The sequence below is a fragment of the Leuresthes tenuis genome, unplaced genomic scaffold (genome assembly GCF_036924035.1).
Source record: "Leuresthes tenuis unplaced genomic scaffold, fLeuTen1.0.hap1 SCAF_3, whole genome shotgun sequence".
Taxonomy (NCBI): Eukaryota; Metazoa; Chordata; class Actinopteri; order Atheriniformes; family Atherinopsidae; genus Leuresthes; species Leuresthes tenuis.
Window position 1 is genome coordinate 3,471,787 of NW_027325357.1, and position 26,995 is coordinate 3,498,781.

Consider the following 26,995-nt stretch of genomic DNA (forward strand, 5'->3'; position numbering starts at 1 on the left):
TTTTCAGATGATATTAAACTCAAGATTGAATACACTGCATCATTATCTAGAGAGTGACTAACAAAATTACAGGCATGATGAATCAAGTCAGGCATGCAAAAAGTAGAGCTATTTTTCATGGTGGAGTGTGGAGGATGAAGCCTCAATAAATAAATAACAAAATAAATATCAGGGCCAGAGAGTATAGCACACTTCCTAAATGTTTGGGCCTGTGTTGGGGTTTCCTCACAGTTGGAAGCATCAAGAAAACCTTAAATGTGAAGTCAGAGAGGTTTGAATTATGTCTTTCCTGACAGGAAACCTCCAAGGATCTTCTTCCATGAGGAATCCCAGCTAAACTGGAAATATCTTAACTGGACTGTTTCAAAGCAGTGCTTCCATACTGAGCTGAACTCAGGTGGTGATGCAACTCATCCTATCATCTTCCAACAGGTAAACTGAGAACTTCGGGTGTGACTTTCTTTGCATTTGAGCATAGAGACACAGATTTCACTGTTTTCATGCATCGGTGCTGTAGCCTCCGCCTTCAGCATTCTGCCAAAACACTTAAAAAGCTGAACCTTCCAGTGCACAACATTCGGAAAAACACTTTTGGAAAATGCAGATCATCTCTCAGTAAAACCAGGAGTGTGTTGTGGCACCAGGAACTTTGTGTAAATACACTTTAACAGTGTTTATTTAATCAAAGAAAGTTGAAATTTGACAAAGAATGCAACAAAATGCACATTCTCCTGCAAGACTCGGTGTGTATAGAGATGAATATACAGTGAATAGTGATGGTTTAGTTCAGGATACCTTTATAGTTTTATGAAATGCCAACACATTTAATGGATGACTCTATCCTTTGTGCCAAAGAAGAACATTGGACTGAAGTTCTGCAACAGAATCAGATCAATTATTTTCATGTTTGCATTTGTGGTGCAGATGCAGGCTTTGAACACATCGTGAACATGCATGTTAGCATTTACAGTTAGCGCCACATGGACAACTTCCACTCATAAGCAGTGCATAGGTGCACATATCTAACAAAGATTCAGGCACCACTAAGAGTTTATTGGAGCTAACGCACCTCTGTAATTTTCTTCAGTGTTGTAACTATCGGAATTAGGGCTGTCATAATTAACGCATTAACCGCGATGCGATTAATTACAAACAATGAACGCGCTAACCACAATGCGATTAATTAAAACAATGAACGCGCTAACCGCGATGCGATTAATTAAAAAAATTAATGCGCTAACCGCAATGCGATTAATTAAAACAATTAAGGCGCTAACCGCAATGCGATTAATTAAAACAATTAACGCGCTAACCGCAATGCGATTAATCAAAACAATTAACGCGTTAACCGAAATGCGATTAATTAAAACAATTAATGCGTTAACCACGATGCGATTAATTAAAACAATTAACGCGCTAACCGAAATGCGATTAATTAAAACAATTAATGCGTTAACCACGATGCGATTAATTAAAACAATTAACGCGCTAACCGAAATGCGATTAATTAAAACAATTAACGCGCTAACCGAGATGCGATTAATTAAAACAATTAACGCGCTAACCGCGATGCGATTAATTAAAACAATGAACGCGCTAACCGCAATGCGATTAATTAAAACAATGAACGCGCTAACCGCAATGCGATTAATTAAAACAATTAACGCGCTAACCGCAATGCGATTAATTAAAACAATTAACGCGCTAAACGAAATGCGATTAATTAAAACAATTAATGCGTTAACCACGATGCGATTAATTAAAACAATTAACGCGCTAACCGAAATGCGATTAATTAAAACAATTAACGCGCTAACCGCAATGCGATTAATTAAAACAATTAACGCGTTAACCGAAATGCGATTAATTAAAACAATTAATGCGTTAACCACGATGCGATTAATTAAAACAATTAACACGCTAACCGAAATGCGATTAATTAAAACAATTAATGCGTTAACCACGATGCGATTAATTAAAACAATTAACGCGCTAACCGAAATGCGATTAATTAAAACAATTAACGCGCTAACCGAAATGCGATTAATTAAAACAATTAACGCGCTAACCGCGATGCGATTAATTAAAACAATTAACGCGCTAACGTGATGCGATTAATTAAAACAATGAACGCGCTAACGTGATGCGATTAATTAAAACAATGAACGCGCTAACCGCAATGCGATTAATTAAAACAATGAACGCGCTAACCGCAATGCGATTAATTAAAACAATTAACGCGCTAAACGAAATGCGATTAATTAAAACAATTAATGCGCTAACCGAAATGCGATTAATTAAAACAATTAACGCGCTAACCGCGATGCGATTAATTAAAACAATGAACGCGCTAACGTGATGCGATTAATTAAAACAATGAACGCGCTAACCGCAATGCGATTAATTAAAACAATTAACGCGCTAAACGAAATGCGATTAATTAAAACAATTAACGCGCTAACCGTGATGCGATTAATTAAAAAAATTAATGCGCTAACCGAAATGCGATTAATTAAAACAATTAATGCGTTAACCACGATGCGATTAATTAAAAAAATGAATGCGCTAACCGCGATGCGATTAATTAAAACAATTAACGCGTTTTTTCACGATTAATCGTGATTAATCATGGAATTAGCAACTGGCTAAATAATAGGAGAAAGGTCACTAAGAGTTCTGAATCTGATGTGTTTGACTGCAGTTTTCCATTAATTTAACTGTCATTAGGCCCTGTTCTGTTTGTCGTTTGTTGCCTACTAACTCATCAGTTTTAAGACCACATTGTTGTGGCATATTATCTGCTGTGTTTTTGAAATGTCAAGTGGGTCTACAATGCACTTTTTTATTTTAAAAAAACTTGTGTTTATTTGATTCTAATTCTATATTTTTAATATAGATATTAATCGCGAGTTAACTATGGAAAAAATGCGATTAATCGCAATCAAACATTTTGATCGTTTGACAGCCTTAGTTGGAATATTACTTAACAGGTATCTGAACCCAAGCAGAAATGCTCAGTTCAGAGACCTGTGAACGGTATGGACCTGGACAAGAAAACAGCTCCATTTACTGTTTTCTTATGCGTTGTCATGGTGATGTTTACATTACGGATGTGTTTTCAGAGGTTAAGTTACCTCAAATATGACAATATTTAATTATAACATTGCAATGTATTCCGAATAGAGGAATTTAAAGAAGTTCCTGAATGCAAAACAGCTGTAGTGACTCCACCTTCACGCTGTTTCACAGTCTTCACGTGCACTTAAAAGACATTACATGTGTCAGAATGTGATGACATACCTCAAGTGTGTGGAGGTCAACATATAGGATGTAAATATGCAGTTCGGTTTGCAAAGATAATGCAACTATGACTGGTAGTGAACCGAATGTGTATTCTGTGGGACATTTAGTCTGTGTTTGAGATGTGATTATTTACTTCCCTAAAATAATGCCTTTATGAGATATTTATGACAGATTTGAGCCACGTTGATAGATCTTTATTTAAGAAATTAAATGAGCCACAGTCTGCTGATGTCCTGGGGGTGTCTGGATCCTGCGATTCAGATGTAGAGACTTGACAATAGTCAAATTTCTCACTATTACAGTGAACTGTGCAAGACTAGAACAAACTGCTTCAACTCTGCATAATTGATTTCTAATAAATAAGTGATGATGTAGAGGTGAAGAGGATACGGATGCTTGTGTCCTGTTCTTGGCTTGGACAAACACACCCTCATGTTAATGAGACATTGATTTCAACATCACTAAATAATGGAAATATTCATTAGCTGTCAGCTCAGAAATTCATAATGGAGGCGCGGGAGAGAAAGTGAGCCAGAGGAAGTATTGAGGAGGTCAAAAGAGACGGAGACCATGGATTTCAGCACAGGTCAAACAGGAAACGTGCTAAATAAATACAGCTTTAGTGCAATCAATCGTGCTACAGGTGCTGGTGTTCAGCATCAAAGTGTTGGTGATAGAAATGATGACAGTGGAACAAAAGGGATGAAGTGAGTTAAAGGTCCAGGCTGACCTGGAGCTGGAAGGTGTTTCCATGACTAATGTTCAGGAACATGCTGGAAATAAACCGTGTGTCATGGCAGACTGCATCACTACTGCAAGTAGGAACCAAGTAGCTTTTTAAAGGTAAGTCAAAGACACCTGGAAGACATTGTAATGCTCAGATATTCCACGCTGAAGAACATAAAGAACAACTTATATGTAGCACCAACTGAACAGCACCTCAAACTATGGACTGAAAATACCACAAATCTCAGTTTGAATAAGAACTCAGCATTAAAGTAAAGTAGTCACCCCATTGGTTGCTGTGCGAGCGAATTGTGACGTCATCACTTCGCCATCACGGTTGACAGCAGCTTCAGGAGCAGCTGCAGTTTTCCTCCTGAACAGTAGGTGTCACTGCAGAGACGATGGCGCCTGATACCTCAGGACATCCTGAAACATCCCATAGTTAAGCTGCTATAGGCCCAGCCTGCTGGGGGACCTCATCTGTCACACCTTTCCTCTCTTTGCTCTTTTTCCTCCTGTTTAATTTCTCAAATGATTTTATGTCCATGTGACATTATTGTGGTTATTAACCTGTGTTTCCCTGTTCCAGCAGGTATCCTTTGAATGGTGTTATGGTGTTTTTCCCCCCTCTTTTCCCTCTTTTCTGTCTTCTCAAACCCCAGCTGGTCGAGGTGGATGGCCACCCTTCCTGGTTCTGGTTCTGCCAGAGGTTTCTTCCTGGTTCTGGTTCTGCCAGAGGTTTCTTCCTGAGTCTGGTTCTGCCAGAGGTTTCTTCCTGGTTCTGGTTCTGCCAGAGGTTTCTTCCTGGTTCTGGTTCTGCCAGAAGTTTCTTCCTGAGTCTGGTTCTGCCAGAGGTTTCTTCCTGGTTCTGGTTCTACCAGAGGTTTCTTCCTGGTTCTGCCAGAGGTTTCTTCCTGGTCCTGGTTCTGCCAGAGGTTTCTTCCTGAGTCTGGTTCTGCCAGAGGTTTCTTCCTGAGTCTGGTTCTGTCAGAGGTTTCTTCCTGGTTCTGGTTCTGTCAGAGGTTTCTTCCTGGTTCTGGTTCTGTCAGAGGTTTCTTCCTGGTTCTGGTTCTGCCAGAGGTTTCTTCCTGGTTCTGGTTCTGCCAGAGGTTTCTTCCTGAGTCTGGTTCTGCCAGAGGTTTCTTCCTGAGTCTGGTTCTGCCAGAGGTTTCTTCCTGGTTCTGGTTCTGCCAGAGGTTTCTTTCTGAGTCTGGTTCTGCCAGAGGTTTCTTCCTGGTTCTGGTTCTGCCAGAGGTTTCTTCCTGTTAAAGGGAGTCGTTCCTTTCCACAGTCCCTCAGGCTCAGGACGGGAGATTGGACTGAAGACAAGTTTCGGTCCAATCTGTTGGTTTCCTTAGCTTGGATATTATTTTTGAATTGGCTCCACATGAATTAATTGGATTAGGATTACAATGAATTGAATTTCAATTGGCTTGAATTGGACTTTATTACTTAAGTGCCTTGAGATGACAATTGTTGTAATCTGGCGCTTTATAAATAAAACTTAATTGAATTGAATGGCTTCGGAGGAAGTTGTACGGGAAGCAAAATGTGAAAGAAAACCAGCGTAACTCCACTTTTAGGTTGTGTTTTATGTTTCTGTAACATTTACAATTATTTTACCTTCCCAGGAGGACATGCTTGAACTCTTCCTCTCAGTTTTTTCACGCCATATTATAAAAATTCAGAGGAACACAACCGGCCAAAAACGACGAGTACAAACAAAGCAGAACTTAAATGTAATATTCAGATCTGTTCCTTCAGTGTCTCAGAATCTCAAAGCAAACTATGAACTGTTTAGTTTTCATTATCTTAGAAGCACCAGTTTACATCCAAAGATGCCCCTCCTCCCCCCTCTACATTTTGCACTGCTGTATCAGCCCAGCAGGTCATCCATCTGTGATGCAGCTCTGAAAAACCACCTGCTGTAGCGTTTTGCCACTTGGGGTCAGTCTCAAAAACGTGGACCAGGCAGTGTTTTAAGTTACTCTTGCTTCTGCTCTGCAGGAGTCTTTGGACAGACTGACACAAAATACCTCAGAATGTGGGAGATAATAATTAAACTGCAGCTGATGCAGAAACACAGGCAAAAAAATTGATCACTACCTCCACTTTCTATCGCACCGTGTAGGTCGGGAACCTGTGGCTCGCCAGCCAGGTGTGGCTCTTTTGATGATTGCCTCTGGCTCGCAGATAAAACTAAATATTCTCACTTGTTTTAATCCATCCATTGATTTTTCATGTCCTGTTCAGGGCTGCAGGAGCATTATTTTAATTGGATGATACTGGACTACGTTGGCAGCGTAAAACAGGTAAACGCCCCCTTTTGAATCAGTCTGCTCGGTCATTAGCTCAAAGCTAACCCTTCGACGAAGAAGATGGCGAAAAGAAAAAAAGAGTATCGTACATTTCAGGCCGAATGGACTCAAGAATTCACCTTTGTGGAGAGAGCAAATTCTGCGGTGTGTCTAATTTGCAAAGACAGAATTACATCGATGAAACGGTCGAATGTAAAGCGGCACTTCGACACGCGCCATGCTACCTTTGCATCAAAATACCCGGCAGGAGACAGCAGAAAGAAAGCGAGCCAAGAGCTACTGAGCAGGGTACAAGCAGCCAGCAGCAACCCGGCAAGGTGGCTATAATTCTGCTAGCTTAGCTGGATCTTTAGCAATAGTGAGGAACGGAAAACCATTCCCAGATGGCGAGTATGCTAATAAATAATATGCTAATATATGCTAATATAATATGCTAATAAATTCAGAGGCTTATTATACTGACATTTAGTTGAATTCACTTTTAAAATATATTATATGGCTCTCATTGAAATAAAGTTCCAAATCTTTTGCTTTCATGGCTCTCTTAGTCAAAAAGGTTCCCGACCCCTGGTGTAGAGTTACACATTTACAGCAAACATATAAGTATACAGTACAGCAAATAGAAATGTGCGCAGCTAGGATACAGCGCTCTCTTTTTGGGTTTTTTTACATAACAATGGAAAGTGAAATAATAAATAATAAAAATAAATAAAAATAATAGCCAAACATGTAAAGGGAAGAAAAACAGATACATAAATTAAAAAGAAAACAGCAACAAAAAACAACAAACAATCCCCCCCCCCCCATTAATTTGTCTTAATACAGGGCAAAAGATAAAAAATAAATAAATAAATGAATAAATTGCCACTACGAGGTGTGAGATAATGCATGAGAGGTGACCAATTTTTTTCAAATATCGGGAGTTTATCCATGGGAGTATATTTAATTCTCTCTAAATGCAGAGTGTTAGTAAGATCTAGAGAGCTACTGATTCACTTTTAAAATATATCATATGGCTCTCATTGAAATAAATTTCCAAATCTTTTGCTTTCATGGCTCTCTTAGTCAAAAAGGTTCCCGACCCCTGCTCTAGAGCAACAGGCCTGTTTTCTGACCGCTGACCAACATGAAGCTGAAAGGACAAATAATGTCTGGACCCTCCCAGCTGGCTGTGTGGAATTTACCAATTTTAGTGCACCCTGTCACGCTCACCTGGAAAGGGAAGGGAACAAATAGCAGACAGTCAGTCGGGACCTCTGAAGGGCATTAGGCTGAGAAAGATTTGACACGGTCTCCTAAGTGGCAGTTCAGGCGCATCATCTGTCTACACTCTGTTTTTTTTAAGGGGTTTTAAAGTTACTCTAGGCTAGAAAACTCCAGTTTGAATAAACTGGAAATACAAGGCTCCACACACTGAAATGAGTAGCTAGTCAGAGGAGTTCTTAAGAAAACTATATTTATTGAATTATACCATCAAGGCTGCTTGTTATTTCTTGACTAACTTTACATTTGGTCTTCCTCTCAGGGACATGATTCTGTTAATCTAACCCTGAGAGCCACATCCTGCAGGCTGACAACACATGGCACTCATTCTGTGTCACCGAAAGGTCGCTCAGCTGCGAACAGGGAATTTTAGGCTTGAGTAAAATCAATAGTGAGAACAGGTACAAGAAATGGGGACAGACGGGGTGACTGTGTGTGTGCATCTATCTCTGTGAGCATAAATGTGTTTTCAGTGTCAAGAGCTGCTCCCTGAACAGGTTTTCCAGAGGGGAAAAGGCACAATGTAGACGCAGGGATGGTCTGGATTGTGCCTAAATGTAACTGGACGCCACAGTCGGGAGTCGATAAAGTAGCAAATACACAAGAATATCAAGCTGGAATCATCTGATAATGTTCAAGCCTGGCTTTAATCACTCAAAATGTGTGGTTCTTCTTCACTCTCTCACTCTAACTAACTGTGTCAGTCAGAGTTGAGCCTCTCCTAAACTAAGATGAGGGCTTTTTATGCAGCTAACAGCACAGTTACAATCATATAAATTAATGCAAGAGTTCAGCCTATCATTGCAGTGGTTTAAAATAGCAATGAGAGGATCGGGTTGGACTCAGATTGTAGGGCCTCTGGAAGCCTGACTGATTTGAAATCAGGTTTAACTGGAGCCAAGAGTCTGTGTTCAATGAGAAAATCACAGATATAGCACAAAGATTAACTAAAATGGAGCATAAACGTTAGAATATTCATCATCAACCAGGGTCCAACTTTCTTTTTCAGCTTTTTGGGCAGATCGGCTTTGCAGGATGGAGCCTTTTCATTTCCAGTTTCTGCCATAAATTTGAACTCAGATCGAGATCTGGACTGTCATTATGATGATAGCTCTTTCCTGAAGTGAAGTTTGAACGCTCTTTGCTCTGTAGAAAGATGTGCCGTCATCCCGAAGAATGAGCTCAGCTTCACCAAACCTCCAAAACATCAGAGTCCACCTGAGCATCTCCTGCTGAGGTGATGCTGCTATCTCCTCTGGTCCTTTACATCAGCCCATATCATCAGAGATGGAAGGAGAACAGAGTCCACCTGAACACCTCCTCTGGTCCTTTACATCAGCCCATATCATCAGAGATGGAAGGAGAACAGAGTCCACCTGAACACCTCCTCTGGTCCTTTACATCAGCCCATATCATCAGAGATGGAAGGAGAACAGAGTCCACCTGAACACCTCCTCTGGTCCTTTACATCAGCCCATATCATCAGTGATGGAAGGAGAACAGAGTCCACCTGAACACCTCCTCTGGTCCTTTACATCAGCCCATATCATCAGTGATGGAAGGAGAACAGAGTCCACCTGAACATCTCCTCTGGTCCTTTCCATCAGCCCATATCATCAGAGATGGAAGGAGAACAGAGTCCACCTGAACACCTCCTCTGGTCCTTTACATCAGCCCATATCATCAGAGATGGAAGGAGAACAGAGTCCACCTGAACTCCTCCTGCAGAGGTGATGCTGCCATCTCCTCTGGTCCTTTACATCAGCCCATATCATCCCTGATGGTGGAAACCTGCTGGTTTCCTTCAGCCAGTCATCTTCCATGTTTCATTGGACCAAACTAAAGCTCCAGCATCGTCTCCTTGGTGATTCATCTCTGAGTCTCACTTCCATCCAACCATCCACAGTCCCTGGCTGCTTCTCTTCAGCCGCTGTGAGCTGCTTTTCTTCTCTTCAGGTGTTACTGATGCTTTACTTTGGCTTCTCTGGATGGAAATCCCATTTCCTTCAGCTGCTTTCTTACAGTTCTCTCCCAAAACATCGACTCCGGCTTCTTTAGTTGAACTTTTTCTGTTTTCAGACATGTTGCTTTGAGTTTTCTGTCCCGACTCTTTGACCTGAATGTTTCCCTTTTACAACCTTCCTGTTTAGTTTGTTCTTGCTCCAGATTTCAGACCCAGCTGACTGGGAACAGCCAGCATCTCTGAGCTGAATGACCCTCTTTAAAATCCTTTTACAGGCTTCCCTTGACAGCTTTCTTATTGGGAACATGTTTCCTATGAGTCAGCAGGTCCAAAAGCTTGTTAAACTCCACAAAAACTCTCTTTTAACAGCATTTTCAAGTCTTTGTTTTAGAAATGCACGTTTTTCCTCAACTTGATATGAAACAAACTGTGGGTAATCAGAATTATATTTAACTTTTCTGAGTTTGTTTCACACAGTCAGAATGTTCAGCTGTTAAATAAAAAGGTTTTATCTCATATGTTAGATTTTTTCCCCCTTTAAACTTCCTCTTAGGGTGTTTCCATATTTTTTTCCAGAGGTTGTGTGAGCTGACCCTGCAGTGATATGGCTGCAATCCACAGGTGTTTAGTGATGATCCACATCTCTGTCAGACAGCAGAAATATATAGAGTTAAACTGTCTAAAGTTACTACACAACACAAGATGATTACAAGCAACAAACAGTGTTTATTTGAATGGAAGTAGGCAGATGTTGCAGCTATGCAGCCAAAAGTGCATCAAATGTCAATAATTTGATCATTTTTTATCAAACAGAGTCAGTTATCAGTTATAAAAGTCACTAACGGTCTTATCAGTTGTTGAGTTTTGTTTGTGGAGCCATGTGTAGATGTTAAAGTTGCTCTTCAACATCTCCATGTTTCACTGAGAGAGGAGGAAGAGCTCAGTTGGCTGCTGCTGCAGCAAAGAAACAGTTTGACTTTTAACCCCTTCTCAGTACTTTAGGAGGTGAATTCATGCAAAAAATAAGACAAACAATTGGTTGATAGATGTGTCTAATATGACCTGTTGGTAGTGTGCAAAAGTATATTCTTCTATTATCCCAATAAGGCGACAGAAAGCCAGTTAAACACTATCTGAGTCAGTGCGTCTGAGCACGTGTGCTTGTGTGGTTCGAGGGGAAAGAGGCAATTGTTGAAACAGAAATCCTGTGACAGTAAAACGAGTGGACTGAGAGGGATCCCATGACAGGCGGAGCACACAGACTGAGAAACAGAAAGCGGGAAAAATGAGTTCACTCGGAGTGTGAAACTTATCCTTTTGCGGAGGATGCCGGCGCTAGGACCCGGGGGAGACCAGCGAGAGGACCGTCAAGGCGGCGAAAACGACGCAGACATCAGGTGGATTATGACGTCTGGTTGTTCAACTAAAAGTCAGTTAAAATATCAATATTAACCAGGGAGTTAAATGGAAACGACCCGCAAATGTGAAGTAGACTCTGAAATATTTCCGTGGTCTTTTTATTTGTCTTTAGATGATTTGAATCCTCCGATCTAAGTTCTGAAGGTTAATTTCACGAAGTGAAACGTCTGGAAACGTTGTTGGACTGAACGATTTTCCCTATTTTAACAGGAAAAAGGCGAACTCAAGGGTTAAGTTGCCAGTTTTTATGATTCATAATGATAAATACACAATTAACGCGAAATGAAACATCTTTAATTCGTCCTGTGCTAAGAATTCAAAACACAAAACTAATAATTTCCCCCCTGTCGGTTAATCATCCTCAGATTCCCACTGATCTCACTCAAATCATTCCTCTCTTTCATGAAATCAGTCTCCAATCAGCAGCCACGCCATCTTACTTTGAAACTCCCCGCCGGAAAGCCCACCCGCGCTCACCCACTCGGTCTTTACGCGGCTGTCTGGCACCCGGTGAGGTGCGCACTGCTCCGCATTCCTCTCCAACTCCGCGTCAGTCTGTCAGAGACCGTCTGAGCGCGCACACACACACCCTGCGCCCCCCTCACACACTCTTCGGGGCACACGCGCGCCGCGACGCGCGCACACCCCGTCGGACCCGAGAGGAGAGGAGGTCAGGAGTGAGCTCCAACTTCTCCCTTTGCTTTGACTTGTGTATTTCTGATTTTTCGTGTCCACCAATGCGCGGATTTTATAGCTGTTCTCGCCGTTATTGTCACTGCTGTCCCGAACTGAGGAGAACCACTTTAAGGACCAGACTGGAGTATGTAAAATAATCTGTAGTCATACCACTGACAAGACAAGAAGAAAAAGAGGAAAAGAAATGGATGAACGGAGTTATTCTCGCGCTTTGCCCTCAGCTTTCTTCTGCTTGCTACTTTTGGGATTTACAGAAGGACAATTCTTCCCAGGTAAAGCCATTTGTCTCTTTGACTCTCATCACTGTTATTTTAATCTCTTCTTCGTGTTTTTTTATGTATTTTTGCGTATTTTTATGGGCTTTGGTGGTTTACTTTGGTCCTTATCGGTGGTAGATGTCAGTGCTCAGGTGGCACACGCGGAAACATTTGGTGCTCATGCAGGTTGATCCGTGCACGTCGCAGCTGGAGGATAAAATAAAATACCTCTCAAGTCAGTTTTGGTCACATTTTTACTTGTGGAGTAAAAATCTGCGCGCAGAAAACTTGACGCACGAGCGGGAATGTTTTGTGAATGAAACTGACACAGATCTTTAAGTCTGCTCGATGAATTTGGTGACAGTCAGACGCACAGTGAGTCCGGTTCCGCCCGCAGCTGTGTGCGCGCCGGAGGCGTGAAGTTTTGGACAGATTTTGTCCAAACTTCGCGTAAACGTGGCTTGAATTCTGTTGCGTGGTAATTGTGTGACTGATTCTCTGTTTAACACAGGATGCATTTCGCAGGGAGATAATTTAGTTTTGGAAACGGACAAGATGCATGAAAGCGTCCCCTAAGTTAATCACGCTGCGATTAAACTCATATGTTTTTGTTTCTTCTGAATAGAAGTGTCCTGGAACGTGTCTATTTCTCTCATAAATGCCTCCAGTCTATCTTAGCAGCCTTTATGTCTGAATAATAAACGGACATCTAAACTATCGCATGTTCGCTTCACAGAGAAGTCTTTATATATCCGCAGATGCACACTTTAATCAGCCAAAGCTTCATCGCGTCGTCCGCAGCAGCATCTCTGCTCCGCAGCGTTCCTCTGGCACTTGTTACGCGCCGGGGACGCCTGCAGATTCTGTGAAATATCTCTGTTTTTCAGGCTGGGATCTGATCAGTGACGCTTCAGAGAGATAAAAACGAGCCGTAATGATTTGCTCCAAATGACCCAGAATGCGTAGTTTCGTTGATTAAAAATAATAATAAAAACAACAAAAAACAGACGAGATGTTTTTAAAGTAATTCAGGATAGAAATCAGAATAAATCTAAATGCGACTCTGTTTGAAATTAATGTAACACTTGTTCTTTACACATAATTAATATGTTATTGAATCATTTAACGGGGGTTATAATTGGGTTTTTTCATGCGCTTTAAGAGTTAAAACCTCTCCTTTCTTATCTTATTTTAGGATCGTGATAAAAAGAGACTTCATCACAAGTCTGAGGCTAAAACTCCGTTAGTTCAGGCTCCAAATCAGTTAAATTCAGGGGTGTTTCAGTGGACTGCAGCAGCTCTGTGTGTGCCGCTCACTCAGCGTCTCTGCTTGGTATTCATGACTTGTAAGATCACAAAAAGGAGCTACATTGAAGGGAGGACTGTCTCCAAAAGCCGAATCCTCCTCCGCTCTCTGTCTTCCTGTGCGCCGCGGTGCCGCGGAGCACCTCTGTCCGCGCGTAATGGTGCAGCGGGTTCAACGGGGCACATTAGAAATAAAAAGAATTACATCGGGCAGTGAGTTCACGTCTGAGTTAAGTTTGAATTTATTTAGAGGCTGCATGTTAAAACTATTTGTGTGAACATAGGAGCTGGAGTGCGAAGTATTTTAACCAATATTTAACAGCTGAAACGCAGCTGGTCCTGAAAGAAAGCTTCATCATCGGGTTTTTATGGAGGCTGAAAAAAATGCTTCTTTTATAAATCACAATCAGGGTTACATGTTCTATAAAACTGACTTTTTATTCGATTTAACGTGGCTTTGTGTGCCTGTAAGGACGGAAGCCTGCAGACCTTTCTGCAGGCTGTTGTTCGCCCCTGAGCCGTTAGAGGGCGGTATTGGTACACCCTCACCATCACTAGGACAGTTTCTCTCTGTGCCTCTCGTGCACACGCACGTTCACAGGGCGACCTGAGTGTTTCCAATGGTTCTTTTAACCCCGCTTCAGTCTGCCGGGTTGTCGTTTCATAAAAACGTGAAGAAGAATCTGAATTCAACCACAATGAAAGCCTGAAAGCCAACAACGAATGAAGAAAAAGATCTCACCCTGACTCTGTCAGGCTCTCAGTCCTGGAGTGGCATTTTGTAGATGCTGTAACATCATAAGATCAAGTTTAGTTAGTTATTCTTTTAATTTATTCATCATTGTTGATGTATAAAGTACATTCCATGAAGCTGGTTTTATTGATTTACTTCATCAGTGATTTGGGCTCCCAACCCAACAGCAATAACAAGTTCCCCAAGACTTGTTTTGGGTGAACTGTTCCTTTAAATGTTGTCGCTTTCTGCTCAGCACTGCTGTTTTTCATCATTCTGTGTGTTCAGCGCAGCTATGCTTAAGTGACCACTAAATGTGGAACATCTGCCTGGAGAAGATGGGCATTAAACCATTAAATCACGGGTGTTTTCAAGGAAACAAATCTAGAATTAATGTTCTACTTAATTAGATTTCTTTAGCAGCAGCAAGGACGAATGGAAAAAGAGTGAAAGAAAGACACTGAAGGAGAAAGAGAGTGACGGTGTATCAGGTTGTCTTTTTCTCCTTGACTCGTTTGTCCGCTGCGTCGAGATGTTTGGGGACGAGGAGAAGCCGTTGGCTTTGATCAAATCAACATCCTTCTGTTCAATAAGAGCTCTTTATAAGATTAGCGAGGAGTGTGAGAGTCATGCATGAATGTGACACGCAGAGATGCTGTCGCACAAACAAAAAAGGGGCGACTTGGACATTTAAAGGTGAGGAGAGAAGGGCAAGTGGTTTGAGCAGAGTGATTAAGAATAGAAGATGCAGCAATGAGCGAAAAGGGAAGAAGAGGGAGGATAAAGGGCGAAGAAAAGGCTGAGAAAAGGGACAAAGAAGAGAAAGGAGAGTACTCTTCAGAGGGTTCAAAAGGATGAGGTCATGGAGGAGAGAAGATGTTAAGAAGAAGGGAAGGGGATGAAAAAATAGACGAGAGGAGCTAGAAAGCAAGGACTGTGGGGGGAAAAGGAAGTGTTGAAGTCACTCCTGTCCAGAGGAGAAGGAGAAAAAGACAAAAAAAAATCAGGATGAGGTCCAGAGGAGGAAAGAAACGACACTAAGTTGATTATGGCTCACTGTTATCGATCGTCTGAGTGGCTTTAATAGTTTCCTCTGCTGTGTGTGAGTGTTAAAGAGAGAGCTTTATGACAGGATGTCTGTCACCTCAGCCCCTCTCTGTTTAGTATGCTGTCCATCCTCCCCTCGCATGCCTAATCCATGGCACTTATTCTATTGGCCTGACTAACTGACAGCCTAATAGCAGGGCATGTTGAGTGCCTGTGTGTGTGTGTGGGAGACAGCCAGCCGGGTATTGAGTGAATGCTGGTGGGTAGCGGAGCTGAAAGAGAGCAAAACAGTGAGAGACCGCTGTCTGTCGTCAGTGATATGCAGCGAGGGAAAAGTGTTTGTGCGGTAATGAGTCGGTACACCTCTGCAGAATAAGTTGTGCTTAAAGCTTCAGGAGAGGTGCTACTAATGCTGAGGGGAGCATGCTGTTGTTAGCCCGATTTTTTTCATTGGAAGCTCAAGAACAAGCTGGAGAAATCGTTTATTAAAACAGTATTTATTAGGGGTCACATAGTAGAGTATATTGCAGCTGGACTCCTGCAGGAAATCCGTCAGGCCGAGCCCCGATATCCGGAAACATTTCATATTTATATTCAGCTTTATCTCAGAGAGGTTGGACTCACACTTCAGAGTATAATTGGCCAGTTTTGAGTGGCCTGATCAGGCCAGCTGCTGTCCTTGTTGTGTTCTTTGGATGTGATAAACTGTTTTAGGCGTGGATCTAATGGACCAGACCTATCTGCCCTAATACAGATGTTCTGTCTGACCCAGTTGTTTATGTCCCTCTAAGGTCTTGGACCATTTAAGGTCATCTGTTGTGCAGTATGAGCAGAGTGGGAAAGTACCAGCTAGGAAAATACAGAATATGACTTTATAATATCTAAGATCAAAGCCAATTATAACACTGTATAATCTCAAGTTTTCTCCTTTTAACAAACAAAACACAGAATTTAAAAACTGTGCTTGATTGGCTTAAATTCAAATGGTTAAAAATGGCTTTTTTCTCAGCATTTCTTCTCTTAATTTGGCTCAGCTGGAATCCAGAGTGTCATCGTTCTGGTTGGGATTTAGGAGACGTTCATTTCTTTACATTTTATTCTCATATCAGCTTCACACAAGGTCAGAGCCTGGAAGTTTCCTCTGCATGCACCGACCGAGGAGCCCACGGTTTTGGCCTGAAAACATCAGTTATTTACCCTCTGGAGCCTGAATCTTGTGCAGAGATGTGCTACTGCGGGGATGTTTGACAGCCAGAAACAAAATCAGATACCATTAACAGTCCATAGCAACAATATGAAGTGTATTAGAAGTGAGGATTTAGTAGCCCTGAGGCCAGTTTTTGTCTGATGGCTCATCGGAGCCAACGGTGCTCTGGAAACATCTGTACAGCTGCAACTGGTTCATAACTGTCCTTACAGTCCTGAAAATGTGCAAAATCTCATCATGAGATGAGAGAAAGAATGTGGCTCACGTCTGTAATTTCTTATGGTCCATAAAAGGCGCCGTCACTGAGCCAGAAGTGGCACAGATTTGGGCCAAAAACATCGTGCTGAATGTGTCGAATAAAGATGACAGAAGTTGTCAAATGTCCATCAGCTGTGGGCTCTGAGTGGCAGTCGAGGTTGCCATGGTGACGTTAAGTGCAATGTTTATCTGACGAGGACTGAAAATACGCCTGAAAAAGCTTCCTCTTTAGCTGCCGCTGCTGCTGACAGAAAGACCAACACGTGTAGGACCAGGAGCGTTTCCAGCACACATGGATACGACTTTTCAAAGCTTTATTCAACTCCTTCCGCAGGTCAGATCAGGTCAACGAAGACAGCATCACGCACCAAAAGTATTAAATGTAGAAGCAGAACCACGGGACTGCGTGAGCCATTTAATCATCACCTACAGCCGGACTTATTACGCCTCCAGCAGGTTTAAAACTAACGTAAATTCACATAATGAGGCCGACTCCTTAAGATTCAGCTGATTTTGCAGCTGATTCCAAGCAGAGGGCGCAGCAGCATATTTAGCATTTATAGCACTAAATATGCTATAATATCTGCCCAACTCAGTGCGGGAATAGATGGGGAATAGATCAAAGTAATAATTGTAAGACTTTTCTGAAAGAAGTAGTTCTGAAGCAGACCAAGAACAGCTCTATGAGTGAGAATATGCTGTAATAGGAAACTCTGACACATCGATTAGTTAAAGTCGTGTTTTCCTGTTTTGTGAAGGATTCTGTGGGGCAGTTGGGCGTTTCTTCGCCATTTGGAGGCTTTTAACACAAAAAGTTAGGGATTTGTCGGCTTTGAGAGTTCATTATGAGTCAAAGGACAATGTTTTTCTGTTTTTTTTGATGAAAAAATGACGTCTGTAGAGTAAATATTGTGGGCGCTGTGGCAGTTTAAAGAAAAAAAAAGATCTTATTTTTCAGTTTCCTTCACTCTCTGGAATTTCAGCGACACCATCAATGAGCATTCCTGCAGTTTTGCAACAAAAAGATGGATAATTTCAGAAAGTCTGAGCAATCGTCTCACAGTTAAACCACTGAGATGATCATTTTGACACCTGAGCGACGTTTTGGTGCGAGAATAGTCGCATCCCGATGAAAAATGACAGCATTTCTTCCCGTTAGGGACATTGTGCTTTACTACAATCCCTTCAGTGGATAATGAAGCCTTTTTCAGACGAGCATCTTCATGAACAGCTCATCCCAAACACATGTATTCCCACAATATTTCTAAAGCTAAATTCAAGGCCGCGCATGTTTAAATCAAACATGTTTTGGAGATGCAGCGCATCAGTAATTCATCCCCCTTAAACGCCACATGTAAGCAGACTTAATGCATATGTATGTCTGTGTGGATGCAAAAGCTGGGAGTAAAACTGCATTTCTATCCGCTGTTCGTCAGTCAATTACACCCACAGCAGACTGATTCACATCTGGATGTGGTGAAAGGGCAGATTAATATTCATTCAAAAGAAAGAGTTCGCTGAGTGTTGGTTCAAATGTCAAGTTTGTCTGAGTAATTAAGTGTTTTTGCTCCTGTATTCTGCTAAAAACAGACAAAACAGTCTTTGCTTTAGCAGCATCCTGGGACTGTTGTTTTGGTTTATTAAGCTGTAATTAAACAAAAAGCATAAATAAGGGATTTAAATAGTAGAATCGAGTAGATTCGGAGAAGCAAAAAGCATAAATAAGGGATTTAAATAGTAGAATCGAGTAGATTCGGAGAAGCAAAAAGCATAAATAAGGGATTTAAATAGTAGAATCGAGTAGATTCGGAGAAGCAAAAAGCATAAATAAGGGATTTAAATAGTAGAATCGAGTAGATTTGGAGAAGCAAAAAGCATAAATAAGGGATTTAAATAGTAGAATCGAGTAGATTTGGAGAAGCAAAAAGCATAAATAAGGGATTTAAATAGTAGAATCGAGTAGATTCGGAGAAGCAAAAAGCATAAATAAGGGATTTAAATAGTAGAATCGAGTAGATTTGGAGAAGCAAAAAGCATAAATAAGGGATTTAAATAGTAGAATCGAGTAGATTCGGAGAAGCAAAAAGCATAAATAAGGGATTTAAATAGTAGAATCGAGTAGATTCGGAGAAGCAAAAAGCATAAATAAGGGATTTAAATAGTAGAATCGAGTAGATTTGGAGAAGCACAAAGCATAAATAAGGGATTTAAATAGTAGAATCGAGTAGATTCGGAGAAGCAAAAAGCATAAATAAGGGATTTAAATAGTAGAATCGAGTAGATTTGGAGAAGCAAAAAGCATAAATAAGGGATTTAAATAGTAGAATCGAGTAGATTTGGAGAAGCAAAAAGCATAAATAAGGGATTTGAATAGTAGAATCGAGTAGATTTGGAGAAGCAAAAAGCATAAATAAGGGATTTAAATAGTAGAATCGAGTAGATTCGGAGAAGCAAAAAGCATAAATAAGGGATTTAAATAGTAGAATCGAGTAGATTTGGAGAAGCAAAAAGCATAAATAAGGGATTTAAATAGTAGAATCGAGTAGATTCGGAGAAGCAAAAAGCATAAATAAGGGATTTAAATAGTAGAATCGAGTAGATTCGGAGAAGCAAAAAGCATAAATAAGGGATTTAAATAGTAGAATCGAGTAGATTCGGAGAAGCAAAAAGCATAAATAAGGGATTTAAATAGTAGAATCGAGTAGATTCGGAGAAGCAAAAAGCATAAATAAGAGATTTAAATAGTAGAATCGAGTAGATTCGGAGAAGCAAAAAGCATAAATAAGGGATTTAAATAGTAGAATCGAGTAGATTCGGAGAAGCAAAAAGCATAAATAAGGGATTTAAATAGTAGAATCGAGTAGATTCGGAGAAGCAAAAAGCATAAATAAGGGATTTAAATAGTAGAATCGAGTAGATTTGGAGAAGCAAAAAGCATAAATAAGGGATTTAAATAGTAGAATCGAGTAGATTTGGAGAAGCAAAAAGCATAAATAAGGGATTTGAATAGTAGAATCGAGTAGATTTGGAGAAGCAAAAAGCATAAATAAGGGATTTGAATAGTAGAATCGAGTAGATTTGGAGAAGCAAAAAGCATAAATAAGGGATTTGAATAGTAGAATCGAGTAGATTTGGAGAAGCAAAAAGCATAAATAAGGGATTTGAATAGTAGAATCGAGTAGATTCAGAGAAGCAAAAAGCATAAATAAGGGATTTAAATAGTAGAATCGAGTAGATTTGGAGAAGCAAAAAGCATAAATAAGGGATTTAAATAGTAGAATCGAGTAGATTTGGAGAAGCAAAAAGCATAAATAAGGGATTTAAATAGTAGAATCGAGTAGATTCGGAGAAGCACAAAGCATAAATAAGGGATTTGAATAGTAGAATCGAGTAGATTCGGAGAAGCAAAAAGCATAAATAAGGGATTTGAATAGTAGAATCGAGTAGATTCGGAGAAGCAAAAAGCATAAATAAGGGATTTAAATAGTAGAATCGAGTAGATTCGGAGAAGCAAAAAGCATAAATAAGGGATTTAAATAGTAGAATCGAGTAGATTCGGAGAAGCAAAAAGCATAAATAAGGGATTTAAATAGTAGAATCGAGTAGATTCGGAGAAGCAAAAAGCATAAATAAGGGATTTAAATAGTAGAATCGAGTAGATTCGGAGAAGCACAAAGCATAAATAAGGGATTTAAATATCAGAATTGAGTAGATTCGGAGAAGCAAAAAGCATAAATAAGGGATTTAAATATCAGAATCGAGTAGATTCGGAGAAGCAAAAAGCATAAATAAGGGATTTAAATATCAGAATCGAGTAGATTCGGAGAAGCAAAAAGCATAAATAAGGGATTTAAATAGTAGAATCGAGTAGATTTGGAGAAGCAAAAAGCATAAATAAGGGATTTAAATAGTAGAATCGAGTAGATTTGGAGAAGCAAAAAGCATAAATAAGGGATTTAAATAGTAGAATCGAGTAGATTCGGAGAAGCAAAAAGCATAAATAAGGGATTTGAATAGTAGAATCGAGTAGATTCGGAGAAGCAAAAAGCATAAATAAGGGATTTGAATAGTAGAATCGAGTAGATTCGGAGAAGCAAAAAGCATAAATAAGGGATTTAAATAGTAGAATCGAGTAGATTCGGAGAAGCAAAAAGCATAAATAAGGGATTTAAATAGTAGAATCGAGTAGATTCGGAGAAGCAAAAAGCATAAATAAGGGATTTAAATAGTAGAATCGAGTAGATTCGGAGAAGCAAAAAGCATAAATAAGGGATTTAAATAGTAGAATCGAGTAGATTCGGAGAAGCAAAAAGCATAAATAAGGGATTTAAATAGTAGAATCGAGTAGATTCGGAGAAGCACAAAGCATAAATAAGGGATTTAAATATCAGAATCGAGTAGATTCGGAGAAGCAAAAAGCATAAATAAGGGATTTAAATAGTAGAATCGAGTAGATTCGGAGAAGCAAAAAGCATAAATAAGGGATTTAAATAGTAGAATCGAGTAGATTCGGAGAAGCAAAAAGCATAAATAAGGGATTTAAATAGTAGAATCGAGTAGATTCGGAGAAGCAAAAAGCATAAATAAGGGATTTAAATAGTAGAATCGAGTAGATTCGGAGAAGCAAAAAGCATAAATAAGGGATTTAAATAGTAGAATCGAGTAGATTCGGAGAAGCAAAAAGCATAAATAAGGGATTTAAATAGTAGAATCGAGTAGATTCGGAGAAGCAAAAAGCATAAATAAGGGATTTGAATAGTAGAATCGAGTAGATTCGGAGAAGCAAAAAGCATAAATAAGGGATTTAAATAGTAGAATCGAGTAGATTCGGAGAAGCAAAAAGCATAAATAAGGGATTTAAATAGTAGAATCGAGTAGATTCGGAGAAGCAAAAAGCATAAATAAGGGATTTAAATAGTAGAATCGAGTAGATTCGGAGAAGCAAAAAGCATAAATAAGGGATTTAAATAGTAGAATCGAGTAGATTCGGAGAAGCAAAAAGCATAAATAAGGGATTTAAATAGTAGAATCGAGTAGATTCGGAGAAGCAAAAAGCATAAATAAGGGATTTAAATAGTAGAATCGAGTAGATTCGGAGAAGCAAAAAGCATAAATAAGGGATTTAAATAGTAGAATCGAGTAGATTTGGAGAAGCAAAAAGCATAAATAAGGGATTTAAATAGTAGAATCGAGTAGATTCGGAGAAGCAAAAAGCATAAATAAGGGATTTAAATATCAGAATCGAGTAGATTCGGAGAAGCAAAAAGCATAAATAAGGGATTTAAATAGTAGAATCGAGTAGATTCGGAGAAGCAAAAAGCATAAATAAGGAATTTAAATAGTAGAATCGAGTAGATTCGGAGAAGCAAAAAGTATAAATAAGGGATTTAAATATCAGAATAGAGTAGATTCGGAGAATCAAAAAGCATAAATAAGGGATTTAAATAGTAGAATCGAGTAGATTCGGAGAAGCAAAAAGCATAAATAAGGGATTTAAATAGTAGAATCGAGTAGATTCGGAGAAGCAAAAAGCATAACTAAGGGATTTAAATAGTAGAATCGAGTAGATTCGGAGAAGCAAAAAGCATAAATAAGGGATTTAAATAGTAGAATCGAGTAGATTCGGAGAAGCAAAAAGCAACACCTTTTAAAAAAAGTAAAGGAATAAAATACACACCTGGTGGACATTTATTAAAACATGTAAAAACATTCGTTGCAGCAGCCATAAATGACAGAAATGCATCCCCACACCTTTAGCCTTACCGGGGCAAAGTGGCGTCCTCCATCACATCCGGCAGCTGAGTGCCAGCAGACACAAACGAGGTGGAAAATGTGTCAGTTTTTATCCTTTGGAGGCGCAGATGCTCGTCTTTTTGCGCTTTGACTCCACCCTGAGACAGAAACGCTTCAGTAAACACTGATCTGTGTCACTCTCCAGCTTTCAGCAGTAACAGGAGACGATCCCTTAGATTTTTGCTCGTATTGTTGTCCAGATGTGACAGCTGTACGTTGGTGACATCACGAGGCGTAAAGCTGGTTTACTGCGTGGTGAAATGTGTGCAGCAAACATCCAAAAAGAGGGAATTCAGCACAATCTGAAGCACACTTCCACTGGATACTGGGTGTCCAAAACAACTGATGCCGACATGACTGCATTTAAAAGGTCAAACCAGCACCTAACGGTTTGGGCTGATGACCCAACAGGAACAACACGGAGCAATTCTGCCAAAGACGAGGGAGCAGAACCAACTTAGAGACCAATCAAGCTGTGATTGAGCTGATTATGATGTTAGAGGTGTAAAACATACGCGACGCAGCACATTAAAAACTTCCTTTCCTGTAATTAAAATGACTGCTGATTAATGCAAGAGGTCTTAACAAGGTTTTGCGGTAATTAATCCATATTTACTAAATGATGTTAGGCAAGAGAGTGAAAGGCTGCTTAGTCGGCTGAATCAACAAGCTTGAAGGGGACTGAAAGAAAATAACGAAAGAAATGAGACATAAGTGTGGGTTGCAGGAGGAAGGTAATAAAGACAGTTAGAGAATGTAGCTGGAGGAGAGAGAAGAGAAGAAGAAAATATATTAGATGATATCTGAGCATCCCCCACTTTATTCTCACAGTGACTAAATTTGATTTGTGTCAAACTGTGTGGGAGGTCTTCCCCAGAAGATAGATATGTAGGCAGAGTCAGTCTGAAGAGGCTTAAACATTCTGCACTAAATTCTAAATCCAACTTAATATGACAAAAGAGCCATTCTAGTGTAATTCCACTCTACTACAGCTCCTTTGTCTATTTTGGTGTTTTTTTTCCCCGCTGTTTTTATTGCTGCTCTTAAAAGCATCAAAAAGATGAGCAGTTGCTTTAGTTTTTCATTGTTTTTTTTCAATCATTATTTCTGTTTGACAAAGAATAAAAGCAATATGTAAAAATATATATTTCCACACTAATTATTTCATTAACTCCTCATTTTACAGATTTATTATTATTATTGGCACCATTATCATGCCATAATAATCTGTTCCAAAGCAAAAACATTATAGAGAAAATGCTGTGTTTGATACACAATTAATTTTGCATACCTGGCAATAACTAAAGTGACCCGTTCAATGGGTTTTTCTGGTCAACTCGTATTACCAACACCGCATATAAACTAGATAAAGATTTTCGCTTTAGCAGGTAATCGGTTTACCTTTAAATACCTTTGAACACGGCACCAGATACAAGTTGAAAACATTAGTAGCATTTATTTACAGTTCTTGACTTTACATTGAGTTTCCATTACAAATAGTTACAAGAATGTGCATCAATTAAAATATTTACGGAGCAACTCAATTGTTTACACTCGCTGACCTGAAAATGACTAGCGCGCGGTGGCTACGCTAGCTAGCTTCACTAGCTAGCTTCACGTTACGTATGACGAAAGCACGTTGGAGCGGCACCTCATGGAGCGCAGCCTGACACTGATTGGACAGCGACAGACAGCCACCGTAGCGCAATATGACAGGAAAAAAATCCCCTATTCTTCTTCGGTGGTGCGTCGCCCGATCGCCCTTTAGGCCAAACCGCTTCTGTTTAGTTTAACCAGTTAACCTAAAGCATTTTTTTAAAACTGTGGGAGAAAGTACTCAGAGAACCCAGCTGGAGTTCAGACTCTTGCTTTGAGATGACAGCACTGACCACCATGCAGCTCATTAAAATTAGGTTTACTGCAAGCCATGGTGCACAGCATGGATCTGAAACATCTGGATAGGTAAATTCATGTTTAATGTCATCATAACTAACAGAAACATTGTAGACTGCTGATAAAACTCAACCAGATTTAGTTGAAATCCAAGGATTTTGTTTAGCATGTCACAGTACTCTGGGTTTATTTCTAATCTAGTATGTTTTCCAAATAGAACTCCTCATTTCATCCTAAATTTCTGATAGCTGGGTGATCGGTTAGCGTATGTGTTGTAGCAGTAGTTGCAGACTTCCTACACAGAAAACTCCTGCGCAGAAGTGCTAAGAATGCTAACAGTGAGCCAATCCCATATACGCCATATGCCAGTTTGGGTGGCCTGTGGATGACCCAGTTTGTCTGCATAGTATCCTCAGCCTATTGCTCACAAACACGATTCTTCACAACAAAAACCACCAGAGATGTGCCAACTAGAGGCTTTAAAACAGTCCACAAACTAGATGTTGTCTACTTCTCACACAAGGCGACAAAGGCTTGTCCTTTCAGAGGCACCAGCAAAGTTATCAGTATTTTTCTTTCAAATATGCCATATTTTCAGGGTATAAACCCAGCTTAAGATCTTCCTGTAGTTTCGAGTTTCTGCTCAATGATGAATTATGTGAAGTTCAAACGAGGCGAGGGCACACGATAAGATATAAACACGAGAAAAAGACAAGTCAGAAAAGGCAAAAACACTGTCAAAAGAGTGGGAAAGCTTTTCTTATTGGAGCAAATTGGACAGAAGTCAGTGGAAAACACAGAAAAAAAACTAATTCCAGGGGAATATAAAGCAGCAAAAGAAGGAATGAATTAATACTGAGAAAGGTTTGAACTGAGAAAGATGGAGAAGCAACAGAAAGATAAGAGAAAACATCATAATATTTGCCGGGCTCTTGGATTTTGCCTCATTATCTACACAGTATACACACAAAGACACGCACTTTCTTTCGGGATTCGCCAGCCGTCTTCGAGCTGTTTACTCGCATCTAAGCAAACGGCACAAGCTTGACTCACACTGCCGAGTGCAGACGTTTGTAATCCAGCATCTGCTCTGCTTTCATTTCCCACTTATTGTTTAAAACGTAATTGTTCTCGTGTTTTTACCCATTCAGCTGCCTTCTTTTTCCACTCATTGTGTCTAAGCATCTGTCAACTCATCCATTTCTCCATTTACTCTCACTTGCACCGCTTCACAGTCCATCTGCCTGTCAGTCCATCTACTTATGATTCTATCATTTCAGTAATCACCTGTCAGTCTGCGGAAATCGTAGAAGTGCATGTGAGGCGAGAGGGAAAACACAGACTGTAGTGTTTAGTGTGTTTAAAGGTGTGTCACCTCAGACTGAATGCTGATTAGCAGATAATGACCTCTGTCATTTCCAGGAAAAGCTGCTTGGTTAAGTAATACAGGCAGAAAGGAAGCTGAAGAGACAAGTGGACGGACGGAGAGACAGGCCATTTCCTCAGTTAGGAAGCTCGGCATACGCCTCTTGAGCTGTCAGTCACAGAAAGCAGCAGGGAAATAGGAGTGATGGAAGGAGAGAAATAAGTGGAGACGATTGAGCGGAAGAGATGGAGGAGGTGAGAGAAAGAGATTTGAGATCAGGGAGAGCGATTGGCTGCGGAGGACGAAGGGCAGAAATGACAAATCATGGGAGAATGAGTGGGAGGAAGCGAGGAGGAGGAGGAATAAAGATTGTTGATTGTTCAGAAAGAGTTCCAGAGAGGAAATGCAGGAGATTAGAAAGTTTAACGGGGAGGGTGTGAAAAAGATAAAAGTCAGAGGCCTCTTTCATGAGGGCTTGTGATTTTACAACTTCTCTTCATGTCTGAATAAGTGTTCCTATCTGCCACGACACCTATCTACACCTCACATTTCTTTTTCTACTCGAGCCTTTATTTAACCGGGAGATAAGACTCTTGAGATTCAGAAAAAGCAGCTCAAACAGCAGCAGTTAGAGTAGTTAGATAGACACAGACATGCGGCGTTTGCAATGATCAATCATAGCTTTAACAGCCAGATCAGATGAGCTTAAATTCAATTAATGGGGCCAGGTCTTTAAGATTCAGGCATTTTAGAGCCAAATGTGTGGGTGCCATATATTTAACTGCTTTTCTCCCCAACTCAGAAAAGGCTCAAGGTCCAGTTAAAAGGAACTAATTTTGGGATATCTTTCCGTTTCAAGTTTTTTTTAGAGCTGCAGGTACTGTGGGATGGGAGAATAAACACATCCTCATTCCCTTTAATAGATTAGAAACCCAACAAGATCATGAAAATAGGCCCAAATGAATATGTTTTCATCCTAATAATCACAAGACAATTATCCAAGCAAATGTTTTACAAAATACCAAAAGAATCATGTCGGCGAAGTCATTTTAGTGCAGTCAGACCATCTTAAAAATGATGAAACAGATTGGAACACTTCCTGGGAAATCCATTAGTGAGAGTTGTGGTGAGCATCCCTCATTTTTAAGACAGTCAGTAATGAAAGCCTCACTGGTAAAGTTCTGAGTGCCATAATCCATCATTCATGCTGCTTGAAAGGGAACAGACAAGAGTTTTCCTCTTTGATGTTTATCCCCATCATTCTTTTATCCGGCACTGCTACCTTTCCCAGTGGCTTTGTCAGGTTTGAACTGAGCCATTACAAAACATTTACACAACAGGGACTCGCACTGGAAACCAAAGCGGCAAAATTTTAAAGAAAGTACCTTTTTCTTTCTCCAATAAAAAGCTGCGGTGGCACGAAGACGGGCAAGAAAAGTCTGGCTGAT

The 26,995-nt window shown here is 40.1% G+C and overlaps 1 protein-coding gene across 9 annotated transcripts in view; it reads left to right on the top strand.

The window, feature by feature from the left end:
- Positions 1 to 11,541: 11,541 nt before the first annotated feature.
- Positions 11,542 to 26,995, top strand: part of ptprt (protein tyrosine phosphatase receptor type T) — a 348,700-nt gene continuing 333,246 nt past the window's right edge. For all 9 annotated transcript variants that reach the window (XM_072381466.1, XM_072381458.1, XM_072381459.1 and 6 more), the window contains exon 1: positions 11,542 to 11,960. In XM_072381466.1, the coding sequence (XP_072237567.1) occupies positions 11,873 to 11,960 (88 nt within the window). In that variant the 5' untranslated portion in view covers positions 11,542 to 11,872. The remainder of the gene's footprint in view (positions 11,961 to 26,995) is intronic.